Here is a 27275-nt window from a genome sequence, read left to right on the forward strand (position 1 = left end):
CAGAGCTGGAGAAGTGACCCGAGGCCCTTGGAGGGACCCAGAGGATCATGAGTGACTCCCAGATAATTGGACGTTTAGTTACTTACACTTTTGGAGTTTGGTTTTACTTTGTTCAGATTGGGACTGTGCTCTGGTCCTTCCATCTTGAAGCAAGAAAGTATTTAACTTATTTATTTATTTTTTTATTTTACAGGAGCCCACAGTCGAGGGACTGAATTTTTAAATAGATTTCAAGTTTTAAAAAAGACTTTGCATTTTTAAATAGACTGAATTTTAAAGTGTTTGAATTTGTAGAGACTGTGGAACTTTTTAAGTTTGTAAAATGTTTTCTATTGTGATGTTGATTTTAATGTGTGATCTTAGGGATGAACAAGAAATGAAAGGTTATAACTTTAACAGTGATATGTTTGTGGGTCAAGTTGACAAGGGATCAATTGTCCAGGCTAGTTTTATGTCAACTTGATACAAGCTAGAGTCATCTGAAAGGAGGGAACCTCAATTGAGAAAATGCCTCCCTAAGATCCAGTTGTTGGGCATTTTCTTAATTAGTGGTTGGTGGGGGTGGTGCCATCTGTGGGTTGGTGGTCCTGGGTTCTATTAGAAAGCAGGTTGAGGAAACCATGAGGAACAAACCAGTAAGCCACACTACTCCATGGCCTCTGCACATCAGCTCCTGCCTCCAGGCTCCTGACTTGTTTGAGTTCCTGTCCTGACTTCCTTCAGTAATGGATAACAATGTGGAACTATAAGCCAAATAAACCCTTCCCCACCCCCCACCCCCAACTTGCTGGTCATGGTATTTCATCCCAGCAATAGAAACCCTAACAAAGACACTTGCTCTCCATGGCTTGCGCAGTTTGCTTTCTGATATAACCTGAGACCACCTGCCTAGAAATAGCACCGCCCACAGTGGTCTGGGCCCTCCCCCATCAAATCCACTACTCAAGAAAATCCCCATGGATTCTCTGCCAGGGCACTCTAATGAAGTATTTCCTCATCTGTGCTTCCCTCTTCCAAGTGACCCTAGCTTCTGTCAAGCTGGCAAATTAACCAGCACAACCAGCTAGTTGGCAAAATCTCAGGGTGAAATATCTTCTTGGCTTATGGATAGTTTGGTAAGGGCTTTTAGAAATAAGAATGTTTGAAGTTGGCCCTGGGCAGTGGTCATGCCCACTTTTTAGCCTCAGGCTCTTGGGCATGTGACTCAATCTCTTGGAGATTCATGTTTTTCATCTGTAACTGAAGATAATGAGGCCTTCTGCATGTGTACTACCTGTTCCTCCTAAGTGCTCAACAAATGCCCCTCTCCTGAGCAAACCACACCCAGAAGCTGACAGATACCTCACTGATTTCTTAAAGAACAAAACATACTCACTTCAGTAAACACATCGATGGACAACTGTAGAGTTGCACCACAGTGGACTGCTGCTCTTTTCTAAATAGCCTGGCAGCCAGATGGACATTCTTCTGCCTCAGGGACTGTATCTGCCTCTCTTCCAGGTTGTGGAGACTGGAGAGGGCGAACGCAGCAACAGCCATTCAGCAAAGCATAAGTAGAATACTTCATGTATATAGCTATCCACTAGTAGGGTCCCAAGAGGACTCAGACCAGAATTGGCTAGAAGGTGGGTCAGCATGCTTGTGGCAGGTGAGCAGGATTCCCAAGGAGGGAGATGGTAGGCACTGGAGTAAGCAGATCAAAGCGGCCCAGCTTTCCCTAAGGGGTTATAGTTGGGTGTTCAGCACTGTTATACTGAAAATAATATTTATTTCCTAGGTTTTTATTGTGAGTGTGCTTTACTTTTTCCCCCTTGTGAATGAGCAAAATTGTGGGAAGCCAGTCCTTCATCCCCCTTGATTGACAGTTGATGGACTCTTCCCTTAGGCTCTGTTACCGTGAGTAGGGAGCAGTCAGCTCAGAAGCTCTTCTCTAGGTGACCGACTGGGGTGTCATATGGCAGCCTGGTGGCTTTGACTACTTTATGGACACCTTGAAGAAACTCCTCTCCTGCTACAAGCAACACTTTCAACCATGGCTGGCAGCTGCGGCTGTTTAGGAAGACTTGTTCCAGTTATAACTACTCCAAACTATGCCAGTACCGGCAAAACTTCACTCTGGTCATTCCAGGCCTCAGTGATCTCTAGATGACCAAGCTAGCAGCTGTGGAGTTCTGCCCCACCTTCAACAGGTAGAATGAGGAATAGTATACCCCCAGTGACTCGGCGCAAAGCTTGGGGTTGGCAGATACCAGCTGTACTTATACATGACTTGTGACTAGTTCTTAGGACGGATTGTGATTGGTCTGGGGAAAACTGGAAGGTGTGCTGTTATTGGTGTAAAATACAATCCCATGTTTGCATGCCTCGCCCCTTCTGAGTGTGGCAACATGACTGGGCTGTGCCCTGTACTTTGAGTCAGCATGGGAGTCTTCTCTGTGCTGCCTTCTTGTGTTGCACCATTAGTTCCAATAAAAGACGCCTCCTAAGTGGTCTTTTCTCGCTTGCTTGTGGTCTTTGTCCTGGGTAGGACAGGCTGAATTGATACCATGAGGAGCCGGTGGCAGTGGCCGTGGCTATGGCAACAATGGCAGTTGTAGCAGCAGCAGCTTGGGCAGTAGCGATCGAAGCAAGAAGGCAGCTGAAGAGTTGAAGCGTGAGCTGGAGCAGTTCCTGCAGGGAGCCGAGGTATCAAGTGGTGGGGAAGGTTCAGAGACAGAGAAGATGGAGAAGCAAGCAGAAGGCTATGAAGGCTTCATAGCAAACTCTGGGTTCCAGTTACTGGAAGATTCCAGAGAACTTCCAAGGCTCAAGGGTCTTGACACACAAGGCTTGAGAGCTTAACTGGTGCTGTTGAGGGCCAAGGGTTCCAGCACTCCTGGGGACTGTGGCTTAGGTGAGTGCTGAGTGCTTTTACTGCAGCTGCTACGAACCCAACAGATGCTACTTGCCATGTGCTTAGATGCTGCTAGTCACAGCCCAGATCAGCAAGCAACTGGAGCACTGAGAACTGTAAGCCGTTGTCTGCTACCACCTGGAACCACAAGCCTCTAGTCTCAGGGCTTAAGAGCGACAAGCATCCCGGGCTCCTCAGCCTTTGGGGCCCAATGGCCCAGGCCTCCCAATTCTGAAATGCTCTTCTTTGTCTCTGGTGATTCAGAGAAGAACAAACATGACCCCAGCCAGCTGACTGGTAACAAGAGCAGATGGCTTGTCTCCATGACACGTCCACTCAAGGACTCCAGAGACATCCTAGACTGTTGATTCATTTGAAATATGGGGACAGAGACCAGAAGAAGTGCAGAGAATTGACTGAGGGCATCAGCCAATTGGAGGGGTGTGAATGGAACAGCTCCAAAAACTGTCTGCTGTCCTCATTCCTTAGCTAAGAGGCTGCTTATGAATACTTTTATTAACTAGTTTCCCCAGGTTTTTCTCATCTCTCTCCTCTTCCCCCCGGCCTGGAGTTCCCTTCTTCCTTCCTTCTTAGTTCTAGTCTGGCTTTGAAGTTGAAACTTTCTTCACCAGAAGTGGTCACTAGTTTCCTCATATGCAAGGGCCAGGCAGTTAGTAGAGGGTTTGGGAATTCTATGCATTATGGTACAGCAGTCATTCCAGCAGGGGCGATTTCTACTCCAGGAGACATTTGACATCTGGGATGCTTTGATCATCATAACAGGAGAGTTGGTGGCCAAATGCAGCTGACAGACTTGGGGACATCATTCAACACCCTCTGCCACACAGGACAGTCCCACAACAGAGGGTTCTCCAGCCCCAGGAGAACTAGCCCCAGTACTAACTGGAGGAAGCTCGTCCCAAGGTACTTAAGAGGGTGCCACCTTTTCTTCCTAGCCATGTTTGAAGCTGATCAGTTTCCTCTCGTGAGACCCACACTCCTCACCACACCAGAGCTTTGGATTGGGCAGTGCTCCACAAGGGTTCTAGAGCACCCGGGCAGGTCTTGGGCACCGGCAGTTTTGGTTACAGTACCCCTCCATGAGCCAGCTTCCTGAGGAGCAGGTCTACTGCTGTCTGTGGGGTATGTGGGAAGGGGACCTGGTGTGTGAGGGTTTGTGTGTACACACATGTAGGGGAGGGTACTTAACTGCTCCTTCTGTGAACTTAACCCAGTCCTCCAGCTTTGGGTACCATCTTGCATGCCCACCTGCATGCCCTGGCCCTCTGCATTCCTGATCCTTCTGGAGTTATGTCCTGAGGATGGATCCACTTCTTGAAGCCTATCAGGATGCTGTCCTCTCTGGCCTGAGTCAGTTGCCCATCTGCTTGCTGTCTTCCAGTATGGTTTCTGGTCCCTTCTCTTTCCCCCTCTCCATGTTCATGTTCTAGCTCATTGCTTTGCTGCCGCCATCCTCAGGTTTGGGAGGGAGTGGGTACAGATGTGTAAAGTCCATCCTCTTAAACCAGAAGTGGGATCCTCGTATGGTGGGTTCAAGTCTTTGAAGTTATGTCTGGCACAGTACTGATGATGGAATTCTTTTCAGTTAAGTCTCTAGAAACAGGAATTGAGGGAAGGCACAGATAGGAAGCAGAAGAGCCCCATGACTTTAGTCTCAGCCTCAGTTTTCCTGCCTGCAAACTGTGTGCTTTGCTCTGGAGATGATGGAGTGAGGGAAGGCTGCAGGGGAATAAAGATGACGCAGAGGGCCACTGCTTGCCACCATTATCGCCGTGGCTGGAATTATCACCATCTTGTCCTCCTGCTGTATAATCAAGGGATTGTGTCACGTGGTTACAATGACAGAATGTAGCCCTTGGACGGGCCTAACCTAACATGTAAGTGCGTATATCGATTGCCTCGTTTTCTTGCCAGAGGCTTCCAGTTTGGTTGGCAGCGGGGCGACCAGCAGGCCAATTGGACTGGGCTCTTTAATGACAGCGACAGCTCAACAGAGCAGAGCATCAGTGACTTCAGATCCAGGTACAGACCCCGGTGACTGGCAGGGGAAGGGGGAGCCCACCTGGAGGACACTCTGCCGTCCTTACCCCATTGCCTGTCCCTAGAGCTGCCTCAAGGGAGGAGCGCCTCGGTCTTCTTTTCCACAGCTCTTTGTGTTTGAGGTCCTCCTGTGCCCTTTACTTGAGGGGTGAATGGATATGAGGGATGAGGGATAGGACCTCCCCCCAACACCGTGGAGACACTGGTCTTGTCTTCTGGGTAGGGTAGGATGGGAGCTCTGAGCTTCAGCCCCCCAATCGTAGGTGGAAACCAGAGCTGTGTCTACACAGCAGAGGTTTCAGACTTGAGTTGGCCACTGCTTGTGTGTGGAGGAGGGTGTGGCAGCATCAGGGAGTGGGTATTGGGCAGGCATGTGACATTCATTTCATCTTCTCCTGTTCATTTCCTCTTGATAGGTTGCAACATTTAAAGCTAAAGTCAGTATCTAAGGGGTCTTCTGCCTACATGGGAGGAATGCCACAATGTTTGTTGAAAGCAGAAAAGTGGAATATTCTTAGGTGAACACATTCTTTGCAAGGAGGAATTGTGTGCACGAGACCGGATGTTTTCTGTGTTTGGAGATGTGCATGGCAGGCACCCGCCAAGTAACAGTTTCCAGGGGCTGATTAAGCTGTTTGGTACTTTGATTTTTTCTTTTCAATTTCTAAGTATGAACTAACTGTTAGATCTTCTTCCCTGAGAAGAAGGCCTGAGCTTTCTTTGGAGTTAATCTTGACCCTAAACATTGAATCTAACAAGGTATATGTCCACAGAGCAGGGCGCCTCTCAGCTCTCTTTGGAGAACTTCTCTGTGGAGTGAACGGTGGTCAGTGCAGAAACTCACAACTCTTCAGCGTGCTGGGAAGAAGTGTCTGCGGAGTGCCTAGCCACAGATGGGCTATCACACACTCACCCTTCAGATGGGCTATCACACACTCACCCCTCAGCGACCATTAAAGAAGACAGGGATGGAAGGATTGTAAGAGTCAGAGGTCAGAGAAGACAGTGTCTCTGTGACATTACAGGACTGCTGTACACACAGGCTCACAGCAGCCGTGGTCGCCTGCACAAGAAAAACCTGGACATGGTCAAGCCAGTCAACATTCCAACATGGAGAGGAGAAGGCTCGTGAGCCCCCGCCTCGACCAAAGCAGCTATTGGCAGTCGATGACTTCTCTGGGAGAGAGTCAGTTTTCCTCAGGAGAGGGGTCCCTGCCCATCTACTACTTTCCAGTGGGTGGTGCATGCCCATGCATACACGGCAACACTCCTTGGACCCAGTGGGAGATAAATTTTAAAAGGGCAGGAAGTGAGATAGCGGTGGATAGGAAGAAGACTTGGGAGGAACAAAGAGTGAATATGATCGAATTCATTGTACGCCATGTATGAAATTCTCAAAGAATTCATAAAAATACCATACTTAACAACCAAAGATTAGCCGCTTACCGTACCATGGCATCCCAGGGGCCCATGCCTCCTCCTGTGCTTACAGAAGAACTGTGGTCCCAAGAGGCCAGCATCAGACCCTTGAGGCCTGACCATGGTGTGTAGCCATGCTACCCTACCCAGACCTCCCTGCCTACCTCAGAACATCTGCCCACTTGGTTTCTGACACTGTCACCACGTCTTTACTTTTCCAAAGCTGTGAACCAAAGTATGAGACCTGTCCCTACATGTCCCAGCCGCCAGCATCTTCTCTTTCCCTGTCCTCAGTGCTGTTCCTCTCCTCCTCTTCTCGTTCCTCTTCCCCCTCCCCGCTGCCTCCTCATGTGAAGCCACCTGCCTTTCTCTTGTTTCCTGTCTCCTTTCTCAGCCCACATTTTCTTTCTCCTTCCCTTTCTCATCTCCCTTCTTCTTTATTCTTCTCTCTTCCACTTTATAATCAGAGCCTCCCTTCCCCACCATCTGGGACTCCCCAGGCGTGGAGACACTGCTAGAGTCTGCTTCCTTTTGGAATTGAGAGGCTTTTTATCCAGCAATGTTACCCCCTCAGTCAAGGTCCCTTTGGAGCGCTGCTGCCATTTGATCAAGAACCCCCAGTGCCTTGACCACACACCCCAAAATTTTCTGGAATAATTCCCATTTCAAGTCTCACTTTCTTCTTTTCCTAAAAGAAAGTTCATTTAGAAAGCATAAGCCGGTCGTACCACTTGAATTTTCTTTTAATACAAGACGCGATGCCAAGCTGAGGCCATTTGTAAGGCCTGCCTCTCCGGAGAGCTGGTTTTCAAGAATAGCTGTGAGCCACACATGGCTACTAGCAGAGTTTCCTTTAGCCAGAGGCTGGTGAGGTGCCTCTGCTTTTGAGTTTCTTACTACACATTTGTGTGTGTGTGTGTGTGTGTGTGTGTGTGTGTGCGCGCGCGCGCGCGCACGAGGTGTTGATTTTGCTGATGGAAACCTGGTAACAAGTATGGACACAAAATGACTTGAACTAAATCCCACAGCTGCTTCTTTGTGAGGGTCGGAGCGATGATGTCTGTTAGCCAGGAGGGCAGGAATTGGAAGGAGCTAGCTGTGACATCTGGCCTGTGCACCGCAGCTGGTTCACTGCTGGCCCCATGTGTGAAAGACTTTGTGCAGCGTGTGTGGTTCTCGTGTGTGGGAGGAACGATTAACATAATTGAACAAGGCCAGATATTGGAGACTTTTCACCTGGATGAAAGAGAGCTTGTGCCTTCGTTAAGATGGGCTGGGCAGCTCCTGCAGCAGATTTGCAGCCCCCAGGGAGAACTTAACAAGGACAGGCATCATATACGTCATCCCAGCTAACAACTTTGTATCTGGGATATAGAATATCTTTGTGGTATTATTCACCTACTGAATAATTCAGTGCTTGCCATATTTTACTCCCTATAGTTGTATGTGGTATGTGGAAGTGTGATGCAGCCTGTTAGCATTTTATTATTAACAGGGTTGGAAAGGAAGTCAGGAGACACCAAATATAACCAGAGGATGAGGAGGAGTACACCAGCAAACGATTTCTAGTCTCTGTTCCAGCAGGAACCACGAGGAGAAGGACCCAGCCTGAAAAACTCCAAACAGAACCTTCAAGAAAATCCTGGCTGATAATGTGCATCGAGGCTATGGTCAGATCTGGTAGACACATACCAGAACTCGGGCTGAGCTGGAAACTGTGTTATACAATATACATTGGCATACAGCTTTATGGAATTTGAGTCGAACAGCTTTAATGAGCAGAAGAATGGAGTAATTGTTAACCACAAATGTTGAGTGTTTAGGAGAGTCTTTGAGGACAGTTCCCGTGTTCAGAGCATGAGTTCACATTTCTGTCTCCTGCAGTGGTTGTGAGCCCTCCTACTGTCTCAGCACACGGTGGCACCTGCTGTAGCAGATACTCAATACACGGGGACAGCCTGAGAGGCTGAGCTGAGTGGGAAATAGAGGCTCATGGTAAGAAAGCAAACCCCAGTTTCTCTGTTTCCAGATCTGGCTTCTGCATTCACCCCTGTCATCTCCTGATGCTGTCTTTAAAAAGGTTGGAACTACCCAAGATTCTCTCTTGAGAAGAGCAGATGGATGAGTGACTTGAGGGTTCTGAGATCCTGGATAGAAAAGGGGAGACTGGAAGTTGGGGAGGGGTGTGTAAAAAGCAGAGAAGAGTCAGTGAAGGTGGGCTATATAGACCTGTGGTAACTGACTGAGAAACCCTCCCAAATACCGCCATGCCTGGCAGCGGATAAGGCAATTCTGGAAGGTAAGGCAAAGTCCTTGCCCTTTTTGGCCAGGATGCCTTGACTCCTCTGGTCTGACCTGTCTGTCTGTCTGTCTGCTTAGCGGCTTCTTTGGGGAGGTAGCTGTCTCCTTGGTGGTTGCCCACTTTGTCTACAGGGTAGGCAACATTGCATCCACTTCCTCATGCCATCTCAGGTGAAGATACCCCCAAGTCATATGGTGCTGTGGCAGCTAAGGCAGGAGAAAACCCCTCCCCCCACTCCAGGAGCTGTCCGTCACCCATGGCTGACAGCCTAGCCTAGAACTATGGCACAAGGGCTTCACTCAGTGCTGTGGCTGTACTCCGTTCTACATGTCTGCCTGCCAATTCCGCCCCCCGCCCCCCTCCACCTCTACCATCTCCTCCTTTGGTCTCTCTGATAGCCCAGCTCACCTGACTTCCATTTAATTCTGCCCTTTGTAAGATACGCCTGCCCTGGAGGCAGTTTCTACCGTCGTACGCATGGACTTTTCTGGAAAGTATATGCTTTTGAGCTTTCTCAGACACCCCAAATCCCAAAGAGCTTCTCACCATGGAGATGTGGGCTGGCACGTATGCATGCATCTTGGGACCCTCTGGATCCTTGAGCTCCAGGTGCAACCTTGACCTCATTGGTGCCTCCCGGCTTCCACACCAACCTTGGCTCTCCATTCTAACAGGATGGCCAGAGGAGGAAATGAGAGGTGTCCCAAGAAAAACAACCTGAGGCCTAAAGCCAAGCTGGTCCAACTGCCACCACCAAGCTGCCTGTGGCTAGACACTGCTCTCCCTGGCTTAGTAGCTTCTAGGCTGGAAAATGGAGGGGGGTCTCCAGCATGGCAGACAAGAGAGGTGAGGTCAAAGGTCTGAGAGAACCAACTGAGGGTCAGGAGCCAAGGTTGAGATCAGCCATGTGTGCGTCTAGTAAGTCCTGTGGAGTGGCTGTGGAACTGTCATATTGCTTGGCTGGAAGGAACTTGACTGAATTCAGTTCTGTGCTTTGTTATGTGACTTCTTCCCTAATTGTTCTGAGACAATGCATAATTAGGCACTAAACTGTGAGATGCAGATGGTAAGTGCACTGGAACTTAGTGTGAGAGTCAGAGGGACTTCCGGAGTGGGTAAGACTTGGCTTGGGCCTGGAGGACCCTGCCTGTAGCCTACCATCCCTGGGTGTGGTTGTATGCCAGGCATTTACTGAGGACATTCTGGGAATCATTGCCAGCAGTTCTCACCCTTAAACCTTTGCATTGGACATTATTACTATCCCACGTCACAGGTGAGGAGACTGAGTCACCTCTGGGCGGCAAGTGGTGGAGGGGCAGCCAGCCTGGGTAGTGCTAACACTGGAGCCCCAGCTCTGGTGGGAGGCGTAACAGGATTGTGGGCAGATCACTCATGATAGGGAGGGCCACTTAGGTTCATCCATACCATCTATTTCTGCCCTTGACTGTTGGGCCAAAATACAAAGGACGTGCGGATTTAAGTAGACCGTCTGTCTCCTTGGGGAAGTTGTGTTGTGGGCTTCTGCCACAATGCTCTTTCGGCTCATTCCCTCCCTCCCCATCCTTCCTACTTTTGTCTTCTGTCCTCCTCTTTGTTCAGAAGGGTTTTTTTTTTTCAATGACTCCCTGACCTCCGAGTTTAACACTTTCCTGATTTTTATGGAAAATGCTTGTCTCCGTCTACACCTGAGGGCGGGTGTCTGCTTCCTCAGTGGAACTTCAGGCGTAGCAGTGAGGAGGCTGTGCATTGATCAGCAGTCCTCCTGATAGCCTGGCTCCCACGACTGCCCTTCACTTCTGCCTGCTGTAAGATACGCCCGCCCCATGAGGTAGCTTGAGGTGCAGGCTGGCTTGGTGTGAACCTTTCTGGTGAATTTTCACTTATTTAGAAAAGCAAAGTGGGCACACAAGAGAGAAGGAGCTCTTGGGCTCCATCCAAATGAGAAGAATTTGGAGAGCCGGCTTTGGCAGAATGTGCTTGGCTGGGTGCTGGGGAAACACACAAGCAAAGCAAATATGGTGTCTTCCCCCTTTCATCCCACGTACCTGATGTAGGCCTCCCACGGCCTGACAGCATCAGGCTTCAGGCAGAGGAGGCTGTTGGTGGAAGTGGGGCCTGTGCCAGGCGGCTCCTTCAGTGGGCTTGCTTTATGGGGTTTCAGCCTCTGAGATTCGGGGACCATAGCTGAATCTCAGCAGAGTCTCCTAGACTTATGAGACCTCTACACTCATGAGTTCACTTACATGAACTGTCTGTGCCTCAATTCCTGTTCCTGTAAACTACAGGCATTAATTCAACTGTTCAGTTGACAGAAAGGAGGTCAGTCACCTGCTCAGAAGCAGGCCAAGGGCTCCAAGGTTAAAATGCCTCACACAGGTAAGGTCACCATAGCTTGCTCTGCCTCATGCACACATTGTTGAGGTCCTTTGCATGGATGTTCCTGGCAGGGTCTGATCCCAGCTTTGCCCTTGATCCAGGGCACTGTCTTGGAGAGATAGCACCCCAAATTTGGGTTGTGTCTCCTTAAAATGGAAGAAAAGCCCGAGTGAACCTCTTCCTTCACTGGCTTTTGATTGACTTCAAAACTCACGTAGTTTGGAGGCGGTGGAGCCAAGCATATGCCATCAATCTCCCGCTGGCTTTGCTGGAGCGGATGCCCGGGACATGTGGGTCTCGTAAATTGCTTTTGTCAACACAAAAACCTGGCTTTCCCCTGCAGCCTGCCCAGGTGCCCAGTGGGTGATCTCTTGGTGTTAGAAAGCCAAAACTCCCCCTGCAGATCATGGCAAACCACCGTTTCCTAAACATCCGTCCTATGGACGGCCAGGAGGCTGGATTACACATGTGTGGACTACTGCTTGTCTCTCCTTTCCCCACACCTTTGACCACCCTCCTGTTTACCCCACAGGTACCCCCAAACCCTACCGTTGGGGAGGCCAGCTTGACGCTTGCTCCCCATCTTCACATTTCCCCACAGCCACCTTGTGGATAAACTCTCTGTCACAAAACTCATAATGTCAGTGATCATCTTATTCTGTAGCAGGCCAAGCAGGGCCGGTTCAGGAACAACCCCTTCTTCTGAGGTGGCTCTTCACCGCACCAGGCGGCGCCCAGGCACCCTGTTCCTCCTCCTCCTCCTCCACCACCCTCTCTCGCTCGCTCGCTCCTCCCTCGTGGTTTTGCACTTCTCGCCTGCTCCAGTGTCTCCGAGAACTTCACACCAGGACTTGGCAAAGGCAGGAGGACAGAAAGAAATGGAGACCGAAAAGAAAAGGAGGCTGGGGTTGGGCCAGGAAGCCCATGTTTACCTGATAATCAAACCAGGGGGCGAAAGTTAAAAGTTACAGCTTCACCTAGAAGCTGCACACTCTCCTAATTTGATGGACACCAAGACTGTCGTCGGATAGTAAATGATGGGGCTCTCAAAACTGGCTAGAGGCCATCCCCCACCAAGGGCCTCCTTGTTGGAAGCGCTTCCTCGCGCTGAGTGTCAACCTTTCCCGGGTGCTCATCTTGGGGTTGCTTTTCTGCACCTCACAGAACACTAATGTCCATCCACCCACCCTTCAGCTCCCCCTAGTGTGTTGGAAAGCATCTCATTTCTCCTCCCCTGCCCTGGGACCCAGTCTTCAACATCCCCCAGTTCCACTTCTCATTAAGACTTCATAGTCACCATTGCTGACACCGCCCACCTCCAGTCTCGCCTCAACCGGAGCCCATGAAGTGTTATCTGCTATCGTCAAGGTCAGCGGTGCTATTGTCAAGACCTCTGAGTGGCCAGATCAGTGGGACCTTCCCTTCTTTCTTGACCCCATCAGCACTGGGAAAGGCTCTTGGTCCCTGGGCTCTATGTCCTGGTTTTCTTTTTTCTCACATGCCTTTCTTCTCATGCTGCTACCATGCGAACAGGACTAACGGCAGGCCTGTCCCCCATTCCTGCTCTCTCTAAGGGCTCATGGAGTCTCCTTGTCCTTTGATTCTGGAGCACGTGTTTTGTCCGCTGCTCCGTGTGTCCCGTCTGCGGCTCCCTTTGATGGCGGAAGGCCACAGCAAGCGTTCCGTGGCCGCTTACCTTGCCATTCACACCCAAACCCGTTCGTTCTCCCGCGTCATTTTACGGCTCACGACTCTTGGGAGAAGAGGAAGGCCCAGCGGTTACTGTCGATCTCGCTCTTTCAAGTGCTGACTCTCAGCCACCGGCACGTTCTGCAGGGCTCATCTCTGCACTGCTGCTTGGGTTTGTCTCCCGTCCCTCGCTTGCAACCTCTCGGTGCCATGCACTGTCTCCTTACACTGCAGCTTCTCCTCCTCTCAGAACCCCCTCGGCAGCCAGCGTGAACGGTTAAGTCAGATTGTGTTGGTCCCTGCTTTCATGCTTTTCAAGCTCTTGTCTGGCAGGGTGGCCCCATGACCCAGCCTTTCTGATGCTGCCACCCTGTCCCAGTCCCTGGGCTGATGCTATGCCTGCAGCTGGCTCAGCTCTGGCTGGCTGTTCCTGCTGACTGTACGTGTGCCTAACTAAGGCTGCACCCTCCCCATGTTCCCTGTGTAGCTGGAGAGTTTTCTCTCCGGGTCCTACCAAGCCCCGGCAGTCCCGTAGCCCACTTATAAAATAAACACACAGACGCTTACGTTATTTAAACTGTTTGGCCTAATGACTCAGGCTTCTTGCTATCTAGTTCTTCTATCTTAAATTAACCCATTTCTATTAATATATAAGTTGCCACATGGCTCGTGGCTTACTGGTACTTTATCTCCTGCTCCTCATCATGGCAGCTGGCAGCGTCTCCCTGCCTCAGCCTTCCTCTTCCCAGCATTCTCCTCTCTGTTTGTCCCACCTATACTTCCTGCCTGGCTACTGGACAATCAGCGTTTGATTTATCAATCAATCATAGCAGCACATTTTTACAGCACACAGAACATCCCACAGCATCCCTGTCTGGAGAGGCCTTCACTGGCCCACTGTTCTCAGATTCCCTCCAGGCTCAAACCTGCTTTGTGTTTGTAGCACTCAGCCTTAGTTGCCACTGTGTTGAGAATTTCCATGAGGCAGGGGACTCTGCCTGGTTAGCTGCTCACTGGTAGGGGTGAGATAGCCTGACACACGGTGGAGGCCCAACCAACCTCCAGGGAATGGAAGAGAAAAGCCCTCCCCGGCACTGAGGGGCACAGGCAGGCCATGAGGAATCAGTGGAAGTCATCGTCTAGGGCAGGTGGGGATGTGCCCAGGGGACATTGGTACAAAGAAGGGATGGCAAGAAGGTGACCAGGTAGACCTGTGCTAGAAGTAACTAGAAAGACATAAAGGAGAAGAGCAGCCCTGACCCAGAGTCGGGCATCAGTGAGTCAGGCAGAACAAATCACAGCTTATGCTGAGGTGGAGACCAGGGCCACTACCAAGGCAGAGCTTTGAAGGGAGATGGAGAAGGAGGAGGTGACTAGGGTACAGCTCTGGACTCAGCACTAGGGGTGGTGGCCAAAGCCCAGGAGGGTCAGTGAGTCCCCAGCCAGTGCTGGGTGGGCATGCTGAGCATCCAGGGCTAAGCTGGACTTTACCAGGTGCGCTCTGGGTTCCTTGGGCTGCTGTAGAAAGGGTCACATTGCAGGGAGTATGCTGGCCACCAGATCAAGGCCCTGCAGCTGGGCAAGTGAGGGTGAAGTCTCTGAATGTGCTATTGTTCCTGGGGAGGTATTGACTTACCCAGACCCCAGCCAATGGCAGAAATGACAGTCCAGACTTTGGGGAGAGTGTGGTAGAGCAGACTGACCACAGGACTATCCAGAGCTGCATTTAGAATCGCAAGCTTTTATTTCATTAACTTCTTAACTTGCTATTTATTATTTTGCAGTATTAGGAGTTAAATTTAGGGCTTTGCACAGGTAAGTCTAATCCTCAACTACTGAATTATATTGTATAATTTTTATTGTATATTCTTAATTTTTTTTTTTAAATTTTGAGATAGTTTCCTAGGCTGACCTTGAACTTGTGATCCTCCTGCTTCAGCCTCCCCAGTGGTTGGATTTATAAGTCCTTGCCACCAGAGCCACATCACCAGGCCTGCTGCTTTTTAGCCTTGAGACCTTTTTTTTTTAGCTCTGGTGATTCTTGGCAAAGGGAAGTCACATTCCATAGAGAGCAGGTTAAGTCCAAGATTGCTGAGCAGACATGGAGGGCCTCTGCAATGACCCTCCTGGCAGCTGCGGCCTTTGGTGGCTGGTAGGAGGGAGCCCTGTGTCCCTCTGCACCTGTCCGGGAAGACACTTAGAGCCCTGGTACTTGTCAAGCTGCATCCTTCCGACTGCTTTCTGCACGTTTGCTGATGGGGGGTGTGCTGGCTCCAGACAGCAGCTGCTCTTGAGCTGGAAATAGCGCAGATCTTGCTGAAGGGGCTGTCACCTTTGGGAGAGAAGGGGGCTGCTTACTGACAAAGCCCCCGGGGAGCCATGACTGTCAGGGTTGGGAAAAGGAATGCACCGAAGTGATGAAGACCTTGGCTGCCCAGAAGCCTGAGGGTTTTTTTTTTTTCCTGGTATAATTTACCAGCCAGACGATCTTGGAAAAATGGCCTCACTGATTGCAGCCTGAATTTCAAGCATGTCTCATTGAGCTGCTAAGAAAATGAAGCAAGACAGTTTAAGGGTCTAGGAGCAGGCTGCCTCACACAGCTGGGCAGGATGGAAATCAGGTGGGGCTGAAACCCAGCCCACCGTCACCCCAGTGAGCCATGTTGCTGGCATGCGGCTTAATTAAAGGGGTTGGAGGACTTTCTAGTTCTGTTTGCACAGAGGGGCCACATGGACTAGCTGTGTTTCTAGTAGGGTGCAACTACACCACAGTTCTCTCAGAATGCCTCAGGCACGACAGAACAAAAGGATCCAGACTGATAGTCTATGGCAGCTTCCTTTCCCCCTGCCCCTGCCCCTGCCCCTACCAACTGGGTTCTGATATGGCACAGGGGACCTCCTGTGGGTCTGGGTTCTTAGATACCATTAGTGTCTGCAGCTGAGTGGCACATGATTACAAAGAGAATGTTGTGGCTCCCATCTCACACCTAACCATTGGTTACCTGGTAACCATTGGTTACCCGGGCCTAGAGTTTTGTGACCATCCCGACACCCTGGGAAGGGGATGCAGCCCTGGACAGACTGAGGAGGGAATAAACAAGGGAGCCTTTGCGGATGGGCTCATAAGGAAAGGCTGGGTGGAGCAGATTAGTGGCCCTGTGTGGCCTCTCAGCTGGCCACGCCTGACCTGCTGAGAGGCGCCTCAGCGTGCAAAGCTGGAGTCCTCCTGTGGGTGAGAGGAGGAAAGCCACACCCAGCCACCAGCACCCTCCAGCCTTTGCTTGTCTTCTTATAACGGAGATTGTCACCTGATGACCAGGCAGTTAGAGCTGACCATTTCACAAGGTCCCTGAGGGCACAGGGACAGAGACAGGATGGAAGCAGCCTGGAGCCAGCTTTGGATCTGACTTTTGGAAGTCAAATGGTGTTGGAGAGGAGCTAGGCTTCTGACACGGCTCTTGGGCTATTTATACCTGTAGATGCCAGTTGCGGTGCCAGGTCCCGCTCCTTTGAGCTGAGTAGAGATAGTGTTTCCGGAATGGAAAGAAGAGCCGGTGACTCACTTGCTTACAAAGCCTGGGGACTTTGAGAAGGTGGAGGGACGCTTTGGTCAGATTGCCCACGCACACGTGAAGTTGGAGGTATTTATAGGGAGGTCTGTAACTTAAAAGCAAAGAACATACATCAGCAATTTTCAATAGCAAAAGGATCCTAACTCCATTGCAGGAAACAACATAGAAAAGGCAATTTGAAAGTTATCCCCATCCCATGACTCCGAGAGGTCTCAGTAACATCTCATCACAGGCCGTCCCTCCCCTGGGCACTCTCACACACATGCGTAGTTCTTTCTGCAGGTCACGGTTTGTTCTTGCATGTTACACCTGTTGCTCTCATGTGGGGTTCTTCCCCCACACAAAAGGATGTGAGCATCCCTTGCGTGGATTCAGAGCACTCCCAGTTTGCACAGCTTCCTCCAGGTGCACCCTTCAGACTTCCCGCCACAGGCAGAATCTTGGGGTTCCCAGTGTGGCAGTGCTCCCCAAGACGCGGTGTCATTGGTAGCGATCAGGCAGGAAGAGCGCACACCCAAGAGCAGAGCCCAGCATGGGTGGGAGAAAGAAGCAGAAATCGCTGATTTCCTTTTCCTGACTGCAAAGCTGCGGCTTCAGACACGGTCGGCGAGCAGCTTGGCTGACTTGGCCAATGGTGTTTCAGGGGCCTAGGATTTGTGTTCACTGGAAATGGTAAGATATAAATATGCAAATGCTTGTCAGGAGGGAAGGGGCTTTATAGTCACTAGTTCCTGGAAACACAGTGCAGCTCACCACACTGGGCTGATGAGAAGCAGCTCCAGGCCAGTTGGGAGGCAGCAGAAACATGGCAGCAGTGTGGACAAGTGGCCCCGGGGGCAGGAACAGGCAAGACAGGGTATACAGTTTTAGAATTAGCCTGCTGGAATATTTTCTTCGGTCAAGGTTGCCTATACCTGGCCCTAGGGTGGTTAGGCCAAGGATTGACGGCACAGAGTGTGGAAGTTGGAGAAGGAAGGATCGGAGAAGGGCTGTTTTGGTTGAGTACCACGGCAGAGGCACTCCTAGGCCAGTCTGTCATAGTCTCTAGGAACAATGGAAGGGACACTCCCTGTAGGGTGAGCAGGGCCCAGGGGACAAGGCCTCAGAAACATTATTTTTGGTTTTTGAGATAGGATCTCACTCTGTATCCCTGGCTGACCTGGAACTCACAGAGATCAGCCTCCCTCTGCCTCCCACATGCTAGGATTAGAGGGGTGTGCTGCCATGCCCAACAGCAACACAGTCTTCATACCTGTAGTGCTTAGCCGAGGCAGGGTGATCAAGGACATCTAACACCCAGGCAGGACTTGGCATGGGCTGTAGCCATGGGGAGGCGGAAGGAGGTTTAGTAAGCTCAGCAGAAGGGAGCATCACTAGAACAGATGGCAGAGAAACTTCTGAGTTATTCATCCCTGACTCAGCTCTGCTATCGACCAGCTGAGCAGAGAGAAGCAAGTGTCACCCTCCCTGGGTCCCCCCTGTGGCATCTGCTGGCAGCACTTGCCCTTCAACGGCAGGGCAGTGGGGACCAGCACTTCTTCCACTTCCTGTGTGTTGCGTTTTCCCGGAAATGTCAACAGTGTCATGGTTGTGGCTCATGTAGCATTCAGCCTTTATAGACTGGAGGCTAAGGCTGGAAATGACAAGGCTAAAGTGGCTATCTTGGTTCATTCACGCTACTGAAGGGGAATATAGAGACTGGGGTGCTTATAAACAATGGAAATTTATTTCTAAAGGTTTGACTGAGACCCCAAATTTCAAAGGAAGATCTGCTTCCTGGTTCATAGACATGCCTGATCCCCATATCCTCATGGTAGAGGGGACAAAGTGTCCTCTCAGTTCTGTTTTATAAGGAATTTTACAAGGGCTCTACCTTACAAATATAGGATGGAAAAAACAACTCATCTGATCCTATTGCCTCCTGATCCCTTCATCCCAGGGTTTGGGATTTCAATGTATGGATTCTGGAGGGCCACAAGCACTCAGATTATAGCAGTGGCTAATAAGGGATGTGAACCCAGCTCTGAAAACCTCGCAACCTAAGAACCCCTAGACACATGGCACAAGATCATTTAGAATTGCTTGGTTGCCTGTATGAGTGATTTTGGAGATTCAGGAGAAAGGAGGACCAGAGAAAGGCTGGAGTGGAAAAGGAAGGATGGTTGGGTGGAGGAGAGGAGAGGCAGGCTGGTCAGATGTAAGATGCTGCCTTAGTTCAAACTAGGAGAGAAAAGAGACAGAACGGGGAGGTTTCCCAGTGGCTTGTAAACACAGGAGTCGTGTCTACAAGTCTCCAGCTCCCTGAAGGCTCTAGGCCGGTGGTTTCCAACCTTCCTAATGCTGCGACCCTTTAATATGGGTCTTCACGTTGTGGTGACCCCCCCCAACCATAAAATTATTTTGTTACTACTTCATAACTGTAATTTTGCTACTGTTAAGAATCATAATGTAAATAATCTGATATGCAGGGTGTCTGATAATCTGATATTGGACCCCCAAATGCGTCATCACCCACAGGTTGAGAACCGCTGTTCTAGACTTAATTATCTTGACAACATTTGTATCTGGAGTTTTTCTGAGCAGCAGTCTCGGATGGTGACTTCACTCAGCCCTCGGTTCCAATGGCTTAGCTGACACCTGCAGGGTCTAGTTGCAAATGAGACTGCTTGTTGCAAGACATCAGACCTTACTTTCCACTGTGACTGGAAAACTACATGAGTCAGAGCCAAGGTCATGGGCTTGTCTGGTGGCCCCAAGCTGGCCCCTTGTTCTTAGTTGCAGATAACAGAATGCTTGTCAGGTACTTACAGGAGAAAGGGATTTCCTAAGGGCACTCCCAGCTCAGAATCTTTGAGAAAAATGAGTAAGTGGCTGAAGTAGTCAGGGTTGTCTGGTGGAACAATGAAATACAGAATAAGCATAGTGAAAAATGAATATATAGAAAATATAAAAGGGGATTTCTTAGTGTGGCTTACAAGCTGTAATCCAGCTAGTCCAACAATGACTGTCTACCGATGAACAGTCCAAGAACCCAGTAGTTGTTCAGTCCATGAGACTGGATGTCTTAGCTGCTCTTGAGTATACATCAGAATCATGAAGAAGTAGACTCTAAGGCTAGTGAAGGAACGGACTGCCTGTGAGAGTAAGGGTAAGCAGGCAGAGATGAAAATCTTCTTTCTTCCACACCCTTTAGCAGATCTGCATGCCAGGTCCTGGTTAGGGTTACCATTGTTACGATGAACCATCAAGTGCTGGGTGGTGGTGCCTTAAGTCCCAGCACTCAGGAGGCAGAGTCAGGCAGATCTCTGAGTTCAAGGCCAGCCTGGTCTACAGAGTGAGTTCCAGGACATGATTTATTTGGTTTATACCTCCACATTGTAGTTCATCACTGAAGGAAGTCAGGACAGGAATTCAAGCACAGCTGGAACCCGGAGGCAAGGAGCTGATACAGAGGCCGTGGAGGGGACTTCTTGCTGGCTCGCTACTTTTCATTATAGACCTGCATAAGAGTGATTACCAATAACTGCACAACACAGTCAATCAATACTAGGCTACCTTGAAATCTGCTTTGCCACTTCCATTAATCCCAAACTCTTCAATTTCACCTCAGGCAGATATTTTCGGACACGGGCAGAAAGCAGCCACATTCTTCTCCAAAATATCACAAGGACAGTTTCTCGGCCATTTACTAACATGCTTCTCCTCTGAAACCTCTTGAGCCCAACCGTCATAATCTGTATCACTCCCAGCACCACTATCATCCATGTTCCTACTAGGATGGCCCAGTAAGCCCCACTTAGAGTGTTCAGTAGCTTTTCTACTCCAGGCATCCAAGTCTTCCATATTCCTACACCAAACACCATGGTCCGGCCCGTCACAGCAACCCCCCACTCCTGGTGCCCCTTTCTTAGTCCCTGTTCCATTGCTTTGAAGAGGCTCTCTATGACCAGGGCAGCTCTTATAAAAGAAACCATTTAACTGGACTTAGTCCATTATCAGCATGGTGGGGAGCATGGTGGCGTGCAGACAGCCACGGAAGCAGTAGCTGAGAGCTGCAACCTGATCCATAGGTAGAGACAGAGACAGAGACAGACTCTGGGCTCGGCATGGGCTTTTGTGGTGGTTTGAATAAGAATGTCCCCTCCCAGAGGCACATATATTTGAGTGCTTTGTCACCAGGAAATGACACTATTGGAAAGAATTAGGAGGCGTGACCTTGTTGGAGGAAGTGTGTCACTGGGGTGGGCTTTGAGGTTTCAAAATCCCATGCCAGGCCCAGATTCAGTTTGTCTGTCTATCTGTCTCTCTGTCTCTCTCTCTGCCTATGGATCAGGATGTAGCTCTCAGCTACTGCTCCAGCAACTGCTTGCATGCTCCCCACCATGATGATAATGGACTAAACCTCTGAAAGTGTGAGCAAGTTCCCAATTAAGCGCTGTATTTTATGAGCTGCCTTGGTCATAGTGTCTCCTCACAGCAGTAGAACAGTGACTGAGACACACCAGAAGGTGTGGTCCAGACTGAAAGTGAATCTTCCCACCTCAAATGATGTGATTAAGAAAAATCTCTCACAGGTATACCCAACCACTTGGATTTTTAGTTAATTCCAGATGTAGTCAGGTTGACAACCAAGAATAGCCATCACACTGAGCACTGACATTGTGAAATGCCGTCATACAAGCTGTTGCCATGACCATGGTTTTTGAAAGTCATGCCACCTCTGTCTGCCCCATGTTCCTTTTCAGCACACTCATGTCTGTAGCATTGGCTTGGCAATGGGGTTCCTGGGTGGTAACCGCTGCTGAGACAAGCTCCAAGGATACCTACATTCCCAGCACTTGGTTCTGGCTCTGTGATGGCTCTAAGGTGCCTCTTCCACTTCTGGTTCTTGAGGGTTACATGTCAAGAGACCACTGACCCCACGGTTAGAGTGCAGGCCCTACAGTCTTCTTGATTCATGACCAAGGCGGTCTTGGGATCCCACACATATGGGTTCCATATGCCCCAGCTGCAGAACCACCTTGGGAGTGGGAGAGGCCCGTTAGGAAAGGATCACCTGGCTTTGGCCCAGGAAGGTGACACTTGACTCCAGGGCTGTGGGTACACCCGCTGTTTGGGTCAGCAGATGAGGCAAGAGCAGCCATGTCTCAGAGCCAGCACTGTATGAGCGTGAGCGCTAAGGGAGCAGACAGGAATGGAAATGCTTTGTGAATAGAAAAATTTGTGGCAATTTCAACTATGCCCATGGCTGTGTTGTGGGATGTTGTCCTAAGAGTGAGAGAAAGGCAAAAGGGGCAGGAAAGGATGGGACAGCTCACTGCTGGCCACCCAGATTGGCTGCTGGGTGCCGCCAATCTCCCGCTCTGTCTGTTCAGAGCACACAGAGCCTGCCCCTGTCTCCTCTCACACAGCCTTGCAATGAAACCTGTGCCTGCCTTTCAATGTTGGCTAAAGTGGACTTTGTTCCCGTCCATGCTTACATACAGTATGGTTGCTCCTACCTAGGGCCAGCCTCCTCCTGGGTCCTGTGATGGGGTGGGTTGGTTTGCTTTATTTCTTGGACCAGGATGAGCTCCTTCTCTCAGAAGGACCCTTGGCAGGTTCTAGAAAAGCCAGTCTGTTTCTCTGTATAATTTTTGTCTCTGTTGATTCTCAGGTACTTTGAATTTTACAAGGGGCCTTTAGAATTTAACTCCACGAGATGCCTGGAGCTGAGGCAGGAGATCCTGGAGGTGAAGGTGCTGTCCATGTGAGTGTGCCTGGGCTAGGAGTGGGTACACTTGGCATGTGGAGGTGGGGTGGGTGGGGAGACCCCAGAACCAAAGGAAACAAGAAACACAAGGTAGACATCATAACCTGGGAATTAGATCTTTCGCTGGCGTTAGAAAGCCCTGGGAGCTGTTTTATAGCAAAGACCAGGTTTGCCAGGTTGCCTCTGCTGACTGGGTGTGAAAGTCCTCAGCTCAGTTACCAGCCTCCTCAATTATCATTGCAGGGCTCCTGTTGAGTAGAAATCCAAGAGGCCCAGGAGTGCCTGACCTGAAATTCAGCATTTTGCACTTTTGGGTTAAGCCTTGTCCACTTGATGTTGTTATTTACAATTTTAATTTCTTTGAACATTTTGATTTGTTAATTATTTAAGTGATACAAAATCCAAGTTTTGCAAATGGTATGTGGTGATATCTCTCTCACCCAGACATCAAGTTCTAGTTCCTCAAAGCCCAGTATGTCCTTCCAGACCATCGGTGCATAACAACAGCTCTGTGTGGAGATTCCTTCAACACACCTTTATAGAAATGGCAGAGGAGCACCCCCTACTCCATCCCATCCCACAGTCCATCATCCACAGTGCTCCTACAGCCAGCGGAAGGAAGGCCTGAGCCTCATAGCTAGATATTCACTTGGGTCTTCTCTCTCTTGTTATGACTCCCAGGAATCCAGCAGACCTACCTAGAGGGATCTGGGTGATAGTAGTTACATCAGGGTCTGGATTTATTTAGAAACAATTATATCTGGACATGGACAAAATAAAATTTATACAGAGGTAATGTTGGATACTTCTATGGACTCATGGCCCCCTGACATGATTCCAAGGTCTCTGACCATGGCTAGCAGCTAGAAGCCAGGTAGTGTGGGTCATGGAGAAAGTATAAGCTTTGGGTTCAGGCAGACCTGGCACTGAAAGCTGATTCTGGGTCTTGCCCAGCTCTAATTACCAGGCAAATTACTTAATTTCTCTGAGCCTTTCCTACCTTATAAAATGGAGGTGGCATTACCTACTTCTCAGGCATTGCTGCCGACTAGCGGAAACAGTTTATGAAATAGATAGCAGGCATCAACTAGAGGGTTGGGGTGGCACTGGCACTCAGTAGGCATGAGTACTCCACCATAGTCAGACATTTCTCTCCCACCTGCTAGTTCCCAAATAACCACTCAGAGGCTTAATATTAATTATAAATGCTTGGCCATTACCTCAGGCTTATTACTAACTAGCTCTTATTTTTAAATTAACCCATAATTCTCATCTATGTTTAGCCATGTGGCTTGGTATCTTTTCTCAGTATGGCTTTCTCATCTTGCTTTCTCTGTGCCTGGCTGTAGCACTTGACTCTGCCCTTCCTCTTCCCAGCATTCTTAGTTTATTTGCCCCACCTATACTTCCTGCCTGGCAACTGGCCTATCCACGTTTTGTTAAACCAATTCAAGTGACAAATCTTTACAGTGTACAAGAGGATTATTCCCCAGCACTCCATTCTCTTTCCTTTCATTTCTTTTTCTATGGCAACAGCAGTTTTTCTTAGTTACACACAGACTCTGTGTCAGTGAGCTTTCCACCACTATAGTGTGCGTGAGGTAATAACTTGGAGGTGAGCGGGCCTTTGGTGCTGTGTTGAGGCAGCCTGCCATCCCAGGGAACAGGAGGGAGAAGAAAGCTGCTGTGTTCATGACCAAGCAGAAAGAGAAAAAGACCAGGTTCCTACCAGCACCTTCAAGGACCAGTCCTAATGACCTTGAGACCTTCCACATGGCCTTTACCTCCTAAATTGAGAAGCTTATCCCACAGCTTCTCAATATCATCACCATGAGAAACAGCCTTCAACACATAGACCTTTAGGAGACCTGTAAGGTTCATAGCAGACTCCTAAGAAACAGCCTTCAACACATAGGCCTTTAGGAGACATATAAGGTCCAAACTAGCAGATTCCATATGTAGCTGCTGGAAGTCCCAAGAGTGAGGCCTTGAGATAGATATGGATAAAGACTGTCTCCTGTTGTCTGTTTTGCCCTGGGCTGAGCACACACCGCTGTGGTCCCAGCTCTCAGGGAGTCCACAGCCCAGGGGGGGAATCTGACATGAGTAACTCTTAGGAGACAAACTCTTAGAGTAACGGGGAACTTGACCTAAGGTGGGTGATGCCAGCCAAGGGTTTGCTGAGGAAGGGCAGAGAGAGTTCTGGTCTGTGGGGTGAGAGTTGTTAACTAGACCAAGGAGATCCCAAATGGAACAGCTTGTGTGAGACCTTGAGACAGGAAGGACCCTCCTAGACCCTGGCTCTGCAGGACTAGAGCAGCTTGTGGGTCAGCATGTGAGGGGAAAATGGAAGCTGTGGTACCGGAGAAGTCATGGTGCACCTACATCTTTTTCTGAGGACCGTAAGACGGTGTGGACAGGATTTTAGGCAGTTCATAGGAGTATGGACTGATAGATGTTTTGGAATGCTTCCTAGGAGTTACACGACGCCGCCTACCCAGACCTCAGTTGGTAGCTAAATTCAGAAGCAGAAGGCCCTTGCTTATCTTTTCTCAGAATTAAAATATTTGAGGCCTTTACATGCTTGACTGGGATCCTAGAGAACTCTTTTTGGCAGTGTTTCTCAGCGTTTTCAAAGGAAAGACAGTTAACTTTTAAATTAGAAAATATAATTTCTCCATGGATTGCTTCAAGGTCTAGACAGGAAGTGCAGAGAAAGCACATAACCTGGCTGTCTTCATAACTTCCCATCCTTCTACCTAATTTTCTATGTGATGTTATTGATTCCTACATCAGTTTTCTGGGGCCATCACCACAAAATTCCACGATCAAGTCATTTAGTTTCTTTTTTCTTTTCTTTTCTTTTCTTCTTTTCTCCTTTCTTCTTTTCTCTTCTCTTCTTTTCTTTGTGTGTGTGTGTTTGTGCACGCGCGTGCGTGCACATTGGATGCTAGGTGTTGATGTCAAGAATCATCCTCCGTTGCTTTTCCATCTTATTAATTGAAGCAGGGTCTCTCAGTCAAACCCAGAACTCAATGATATGGCTAGTCTTGCTAGCCTGTGTGCGGTAGGAATCCTCTGTCTTAGCCTTCTGAGGCTAGAAGCATAGGTAGGCCACCATGCCTACCCAGCACTTAAAGTGAATTCTGGGGATCTGAACTCCACTCTTCACACTTGCATGGGAAGTGCTTATACTTCCAAGCCACGTCTTTAGCCCCAGATGAGTCAATTTCTTCCTCCTTGTTCCAGAGGCAGGAAGATGAAGAGCAGGAATCGTAGGGCCCCCCCTTTCTGGCTTGCTCAAGGTCATCCTTCCACACTGAGAGTCTGTGTCTTGTGTCTTACTCTCTTCTTACAAGAACACATTGTACAGACCAGAGCACCCCAGTGACTTCATTGCCCACTAGTTTTGACTCTAAAGATCACTTCTCCAAATACAGTCACACTGAGGTCAGGACTTCAACATATGAGTTTTGGGGAGACACAATTCAGCTGATAATAGTTCCCATTACAGCAGATATTTAGATACCGGATGAGAAATTTCCAAGATACTTTGCTTTGAACCTACAGACAAATATTTTCGGAGATGTGAAGAGCAATCTTGGATTTCCCTGTGCCTGTGACCATGCTTGTTGCTGGTCGTGGGCTCTTTTTTTTGGTGGTGTTTTTGTCTTTCCGTGGTTGCATTAGTTCTCTGTCTTGGGGATGCCTGTCTCGTTCCTCAGGATGGAATCCTGGGATAAACAGCAATCCCAGCAGCCCCAGGTTAGTCAGTCTGGCTTAGACTGTTCTTTCCATGACAGCTGTCCTATCTGGGGACTTGAGTTGTGGAAGTCTAAGAAGGAGTAAAGACAATACTAAGTCATTCACAGGGTGCTGATTGTGTGAGTCTGTGGTGTGTCAGGGAACAAGCCCAGTCCCTCCCTTCCTGAATTTCCAAACTGAGGGTTTGTGGGTCCTCCATGGGAGAGATCAGAGAGCTCAGAGGCTGGCTTCTAAGTCCAGGTAGTCCTGATATCACCTGGGCACTCTTGGACTTTGCTGAGCTCCAGCCTCATTCCACAACATGCATCACAGCAGGACTGACCTAAATAATGGGGAAAAGGTCAAATCCCATCTGTGGATGGAGGCAGCTGGGTGGATGTACACATATCCCTTCAGGCACACAGAGTGTCAGCAGGCATTTTGTCTGAGGACACAAGGAGATGTGTGATTCCTGTAGAAGTAATTTTGATCCAAAAAAATCTCTCAAATCAATGGTAAAAATCAACCAGCCAGAAAACCCCCCAGAAGGAGAGTGCCCTGTTTCCCGACAGTGTCTGAAATAAGGGGAATCACTCTGATTGTCACGACAATGTCAGCTGCTGATCCTTGTTCAAATTATTTATGTTTGACTCCAGTCATTTGAGCATCTCTCTGTTTTCGAAGTCAAGCCTTCGGCCGCTGCCATGTTCACACCCACATGGGGGTATTGCTTGAGAAGTCCTGTGCCAGCCTCCCTGGCTTCCTTCCCCACCCTGCCGGGCTGGACTTGGTGCAGAGTCCAGCAATGAGGCCAAACAGAGTGGCATGGAGCCATGGCCCTGGCAGGAAGCCCCACTCTCTGAACTGGGAGGTCCTCCATGCCTCTTGAAGCTCAGGTCCAGAAGGCTTTCAAAAGTCTGTGTGTTTCTGCCAGGTCAAGGTTCAGTGAAGTCAGGCCCTGAACTCAGGGATCTCAGACACTGTGTGGACTCAGTGTGTACTCATGCAATGAACAAGGGGGTGGAGAAAGCGGATGAGAATGGCGTGCTAACACAGTTAGCAAATGCAGCAATAGGGCCCTGAAAGACAAGGAGGAACTAAGGGAGGGCAGCGAGATTATCAGTGTGATGAGGTCAATCACAAAAGCTTACAGTACTAAAAATCCAGGGCCAACCCAGGCTTGTCACCCTTGCTCCATTCTGTGGTGATATATTATGCACCCCAATAAAACTTGCCTGGGGATCAGAGGACAAAGCCAGCCACTATATTAAACATAGAGGTCAGGCAGTTGGTAGCACATGCCTTTAATCCTAGCAGAGATCCATTTGGATCTCTGTGAGTTCAAGGCCACACTGGGAACAGAGCCAGGCATAGTGGCACAGGCTTTTAATCCCAGGACCAGGAAGGAAGTAGGCACAGAAGGGTATATAGGGCGTGAGTAAACAGGAAGTCTCTCTCTTTAGGCTG

General features: G+C 49.4%; 1 protein-coding gene across 4 annotated transcripts in view; it reads left to right on the forward strand.

Moving 5' to 3' along the window:
- Positions 1-27275, forward strand: part of St8sia5 (ST8 alpha-N-acetyl-neuraminide alpha-2,8-sialyltransferase 5) — a 69183-nt gene that overhangs the window by 16604 nt on the left and 25304 nt on the right. For 2 of the 4 annotated variants that reach the window (XM_028871971.2, XM_028871972.2), the window contains exons 2-3: positions 4829-4936; positions 21969-22061. In XM_028871971.2, the coding sequence (XP_028727804.1) occupies positions 4829-4936; positions 21969-22061 (201 nt within the window). The remainder of the gene's footprint in view (positions 1-4828; positions 4937-21968; positions 22062-27275) is intronic. The other 2 variants (XM_028871973.2, XM_028871974.2) reach the window with 1 other exon arrangement.

This window comes from Peromyscus leucopus, chromosome 19, assembly GCF_004664715.2.
Source record: "Peromyscus leucopus breed LL Stock chromosome 19, UCI_PerLeu_2.1, whole genome shotgun sequence".
Lineage (NCBI taxonomy): Eukaryota > Metazoa > Chordata > Mammalia > Rodentia > Cricetidae > Peromyscus > Peromyscus leucopus.